At 34.5% G+C, this 5,935-nt stretch overlaps 1 protein-coding gene across 1 annotated transcript; it reads right to left on the reverse strand.

The window, feature by feature from the left end:
• Positions 1 to 609: 609 nt before the first annotated feature.
• Positions 610 to 5,140, reverse strand: LOC123197621 (cyclic nucleotide-gated ion channel 2-like). Its single transcript, XM_044611948.1, has 7 exons — positions 4,373 to 5,140; positions 2,995 to 3,210; positions 2,638 to 2,915; positions 1,920 to 2,031; positions 1,594 to 1,827; positions 1,236 to 1,322; positions 610 to 1,144 (listed from the first exon to the last, which is right to left on the reverse strand). Exons 1-7 carry the CDS (start codon positions 4,979 to 4,981, stop codon positions 653 to 655), a joined length of 2,028 nt encoding a protein of 675 aa, XP_044467883.1. The 5' UTR covers positions 4,982 to 5,140; the 3' UTR covers positions 610 to 652.
• Positions 5,141 to 5,935: the final 795 nt, after the last annotated feature.

The following is a 5,935-nucleotide window of genomic DNA, read 5'->3' on the forward strand; positions in this document are numbered from 1 at the left end:
TAGCAAACCACACTAATTTAAAAATATTTCGAATTACCCCTTAATTTTGTTGACTTCTTTTTGTAGTTTTTTTTTTTTTAATGAGAAATCTCATCCGAATTGAATCGGATCATTGGAACCGAACCAATCACACCAAATAGGATAAATTTAAACAAATTAATAGTTTGATCTTAATATGTCGCTAAAAAGATTTAAACTCATATTCTTTTATATATGAAGTTTACTCTTTTAACACTCAAACTAACTCATTTTTTGATAATTGAGAATCTTGCTCGTATTTATTATATGGATATATTCGAGACACAATAACCAGATCTACAGTCATTGTACTAAGTAAGTTAAGGTTTCATAAATATAATAGAGGCTTAAACCCAACTCTTTATTTTGAAAGTTTTAATATTTTATTAGGTTTGTTAACTCTGGAAGTCTAAACTCAAGCTAACTTTTGGGGGTCTCTTCGTAGAATTTTTGCCATAGACAAAAATACCAATAATTTTTTATAAATAAAACAGTGGTGTTGTGGTTTTTTTTTTTTTTTTTCTGAATCATATTTTTATTTTCTTTAGATTAAATTTTCCTTCTTCGTCGATGAACTTTGGAAATTGGAACTTGGAATTACAGAATCGGAAATATTTCTGCTCTGCAATTTTGTTTATTCAAGGTGGTCATGTGGTCTGACAGACATGAAAATGGCAGCATATTGTCTAAGCCTGCTCTCAGCATTGCCCCCAGTCGTGCCCCTTTCAGGATTCACAGGACCTCTCATCCTTATCCTGTATTTTCTCCATGCAAACTGAATCTTCACAGCTGCCCAGTTCCTCCAATTCGACGAGTAATATCTCGCCGTCCGCTTTAGCCTTTCGTTGGCGAACTTGTATCGAAAATGCTCTGTAATGTACCGAAGATGTTGCGAATCGATGGCGCATGCCTCTATCGATTCTGTAGTCGTAAATGTCGCTGAGGATGCCGGTAATCGCTCGGTAAAAGGACGACGAAGGCACCAGGACAGCAGCTCATCTCCTAAAAAGCCTCCGGGCTCTAGCACACTTGTGGCTACGGTGCCTTTGCTCAGGGTTTGGCTCCGTTTTATTCTGCCGCGGACGATGAACACCATCTTCGTCACAGGATCTCCTTCTCGGATTATCTGTTACAGCAGCATTTTATTTTCAGTCTAAGATGCATGCTCTTTCATACATGGCTTGGGACTGAAATGTAAAGTTGTAAAGCATTGGTACCGTTTCGTGTATAGAGTATATAACAGGCGTCACTTTGTCACATATATTGTCGAGGATAAGATCGTCCAAATCGTGGAATAATGGTACCTGCGATAGATGAATAATTCATATGATTGGTCAATTTTGACAAAATAATATATAAGTAATATTATATATATCAACGATAATTACTAATAAGATATAATCAAGTTAAGTTGCTAACGAGTTGCATGTGGTTTTGTTAATGTTGTGTTGGGCTCGACTCAATAATTATCAAGCCAAGCTCGAGTGACTTGAATTCAATTTTTCAATCAAACTCAATGGGCTCGTACTTTAAGCAGTATTAAAAATAGATTTTATTGAAACATTATCCAGTTACCTTTTTTATGAGGTCTAGGCAAAGATGACGTTTAATATCCCTCCGAAGGCCTTCAGGCAAGTCATCTATCCATTGCAATTCATCCTCTCCCATTGTTGCCCATCTCTGACGTTCAAAATGGCGCACTCGCCGTCTCAAACAAGACGGCAGCTGCCGCCTTCGCATCCACCATTCCATATCTCTACTTCTCAGTTGCATCTTCTTCTTTCTTACTGTAACCGCATTAAGAAACACCTTCAAGCAAATAAATAAATAAATCAGACTAGGAATATATATGTTCATTATCAGTCATAATGAGCGAAAAAAATAAAGCTTAATTGGATCACCTGGATATTCCCAACCAATAATGTGAAGAGGCATAGGCCACTGAGCACAATACATATACTGAACATCACTTCTAGCAGATCGCTTGTAGGCTCAAGTACATTGCCGAATGTACTGCAAATGTTGGCAGGATAAAAAAAAAAATCATAAACATGCTTATGTTTGGAGAATTCATAGCCTTATTATGAAAATTAGACCGGACTGACCAATCAGACTAGTTTAACCATGACTTGCTGGTCTGTCCAATCTAGTTGAGCAATGCTAGTCTTGTTGGAAAGGTTCAAACACGGTTGCAAATGAGTTGAATTCCTCACGAACAACTCATAACTCAGTTCATCTCAACCAAAGTCAAACTGAGTTCGAGTTCTAATTTGATATTGGATACCTTGATGAGTTCATGAGCTCTTGACTCTAGTAAAATATTAAAACTCTTAAAAGTTTCAAATTTTATACTTACACCCTTAAAATCATTTTTTTGCTTTCTTTTTAAGCGGTTAAAATATAATTATTCGAGTCAAGGGCAAATTTTAACTCAAATAAAGTATTACTCGATTTAACTCAACTCGTTTGCATCACTAATCATACTACAAATGTTACTAGTTTTGCTTCCCAATGTAAGTGTCGGGAGTCTAATCGCTGGATCAAACCTTTGATTAGGTTAAAACCCGATCTGATTATTGAAACATGGGAGAGCAATCTAATTTTTTGATAGGAAGTTACCTTAGGTTTAATAATCCCCAGAATATGGGATAAAGAATGGTATCGGCTAGAGAATTACTAGAAATGACAGGAAGGGCTGCAGCATAGATCCCATAATTGAACGGTCCATCGCTATCCAAGCACGGCGATTTCCTGATCGTCGTCGGCGACCGAGAAGCGACGCCGATTTTGGAGCAATACAGAGAAAGATCGCCGCAGTGTTTGCTCCTTTCACATTGTTGCTGGAGGCATGAAACTACGCGTTGTGTGGCTAAAGCGTACCAGCATCCGCCTGTAACCTGCAGAATCATTGAATCTGCTGCTCAATTCATGTTGCTGCTGCAAGATTCGAGGTTGACGGTGAGAATTTTCACTTACATGTGAGAAAATTAAGTAGGCGATTAGATTGATGGTGAAGCCCCACCAAATGGTGCCGAAAATGAAACCTGTAACTTTGGTCATTTTCCTCATGAGACGGAGGCTGTGGTAGACTTTTGGGAGAAATTGGAACATGATTATTAGCAGGAGAATCGACATTGTCAGCTTGATTTGTCCTTCTCGAATGAGCTTCGGAGCTAGTAACCATAACACAGCCTGCAAAACCAACAAACTTGAGATTAGCATTCCGATGGAGCTCAAGCTCACTGTAGGCTTTCAAGGGTTGGTTACTAATATTCCTGAATTCGAGTATTTTCTAACTCAAATGAAAATTGTATAATTTAATTCGATTTAAATTTATAATTTAAATTAGTAGTTCCAATTTACAATTTATAGACAAAACGATGTTATTTTATCTAATAATGAGTAAAATAACATCGTTTTACAAATGTATCACGAATTCGAATAACAAATTTAAGCTATAAATATGACTCATAAATTTAATCCATGAATTTGAGCTAAACTCAAGCCACAAATTTGAACTATAGATTTGAGTTCTGAATTTGAAGTGAATCGAGTTAAATATTTCTTGATTCAAGTTTGACTTAATTTAAAAAATAAACCAACTTTTTCAGCTCAAATTCAGTTTGAATTTAAACTAAACAAATTCAAATTGAATCGAACCTAATTGAGCAAACTTTTGAGACCTAACTAACTAAGTTTGAATCCAGTCCTAGTTCACTAAGTGAGCTCATGAACTCAAGGCTTGGCTAAATTAAAATATCAGTAAATCTCAAAAATCTAAAAAAGTTCTAAATCATTCACATAAAACCTTAATTTCTTATTTCTAAACTTCTAATATAAATAGTAATTGTTAAATATATATATATATAAATTATAAAGTTTAAATCTATTTTTAGAAAAATTAAATTATTAAAATATAATATTTTGAGCCGAGTTACTCATTTTTGTTTCGATCTCAACCTCTATATATATGTCATAACTCAGTTTAATTTGACAAATTTGTATCCCTAGTGATTCAATCAGGGAAATGGGTAAATGTTTGTAAAAATTCAGATTAAACTAAAAAATTAGATTATGTTATTTGAAAATAATAAAATTATATGTACCTATTTTAAATATATAAATAGATATATATTTATAAATATTATTAAATTATTAAATTATTTTAAATTAAAAATAAAATAATATTCAATCATATAATAATATATAAAAATTTATATTTATTTATAATTTTAAAATAAATATATATAAAATTATTCCAAAAATCCGACCAAATCATTAATAACCTTTATAAGAAATTTCGGAAACGTCGTTTTGTCCATTTTTTCAAATAAAAACGACTAAGCATGGGTACCTGTGGGATTGGTAGAATGACAAAGACATCAAGCCAGAAATCCGTGAGGGATCTAACATAATGATGAGCGATGGCACGTGCGTCCCACACGAGTTTCCCACATCCCACAACGAGTGACTCTCTTGACACGTAAGCCAACCTGAACTGAAGCCAAATATGAAACAAATGCACTGCATCTACGCTCGTGCGAACAACGCTCACGATCATCGCCAACTCAGCACCAAAGTGAACACACGGGGCCCCACTCTCGCCGATATTCAACGAGAACACGTAGAAAAACATAGGATCAACGGCCAATGCAATGCCACGTGCCACCAGAAAAATCCGATTCCACTTTCTCACAAACCCACTTCGTGGGTCCAAAACCGACCCAAACCGAAACAAGAAGCTCGTACCGGGATTCGACTCGACAAGAGAAGTAGACAGCAAGCCTGGTTGTTCTGGCTCTACCCGGATGGGGATAAGAGATGACCCGGCTAAAGCCTGCCATTTGGGGTGGTGGGCACTGTCGCAACTGGCAGTGGAGTGGAAAAAAGGGATGCCGAGATGAGTACTACAAGTGTAGCACTCAACAGAGAGAGAAATCTTGGCGGCTTCAGCTTCAACCATTGAAGCTTCCGCTTGAGCTTGAGAAAGTAGCAGTGAGTTTGGTTGTTAAGTTAGAAAACGAACACGGTGAAGGAGAGATGGTGAAGCTCATTGGAAGGAAAGGGGCATGGTGAAAGAAGAAGATAATGGAGAACTTACAAGGAAGAGAAAGATGATTTGGAAGTTTATTTGTAGTGAAAGTAGGAAGTGTCATGTAGTGCATGAAGCTGGTGTCTTGGCTGTAAAGAAGAGCCACCTTATGAGACTTGTGAAGCATGTGTTTCTGTGTGTTTTAGCATACCAACCCCACTTTTTTACTTTTTTTTGGCTCATTTCATTGACAAAGAAGATACTATAAATTTGACACTATTCTTCTCACCTGATAAGGTAAATTTAAAGGTCACGTAAAATATCACCCAATCATATAATAACATATTATTATTAATTAATATTTATAATATAATAAAATTATATATCTATTTTAAGTACATAAATAATTACATATTTGATATATGTTATTAAATGATTGAATAATGTTGAATTAAAAATAAAGTAATACTCAATTATATAATACCATATATAAATATATATTTATTTATATACTGGAAGTGGATACGCATAGTATTATTCTTTATCAATAAAACTATTTATTACTCAATAAAATATCTTTCGTTTATACTAAAAAATGTTAATCAAGGTAGTTCTGTAGTAGTAATAAGTATATAAATGAGTAGATAGATAATGTGTCAAATTGAGTAATTTTGAGTAAAAAATAACGTAAAATCTAATTACATAATAACATATTATTTATATATCAAATTATGCATACATAACATTGTTTTGACATTTTTAATATACTGTAAATGTAGCATGTGTCTTTTACAAAAATGCCCTTAATTTGGATTCATTCATTCTCCTTTTGTATCAAGGTTTCGAGACTCAAACCGAATATTAAACATGACGAAAGGTCAGTTT

Source organism: Mangifera indica, chromosome 15, assembly GCF_011075055.1.
Source record: "Mangifera indica cultivar Alphonso chromosome 15, CATAS_Mindica_2.1, whole genome shotgun sequence".
In the NCBI taxonomy this organism is placed as follows: Eukaryota; Viridiplantae; Streptophyta; class Magnoliopsida; order Sapindales; family Anacardiaceae; genus Mangifera; species Mangifera indica.

Excerpts from the sequence above, each read along its gene's own strand:
- LOC123197621 (XM_044611948.1), bottom strand. The coding sequence starts at position 4,981 with ATGGTTGAAGCTGAAGCCGCCAAGATTTCTCTCTCTGTTGAGTGCTAC. Across the intron at positions 1,828-1,919 it reads TATTGGTTGGGAATATCCAG|GTGTTTCTTAATGCGGTTAC; the intron begins GTGATCCAATTA and ends ATTTGCTTGAAG. Across the intron at positions 1,145-1,235 it reads TATACTCTATACACGAAACG|ATAATCCGAGAAGGAGATCC; the intron begins GTACCAATGCTT and ends CTGCTGTAACAG.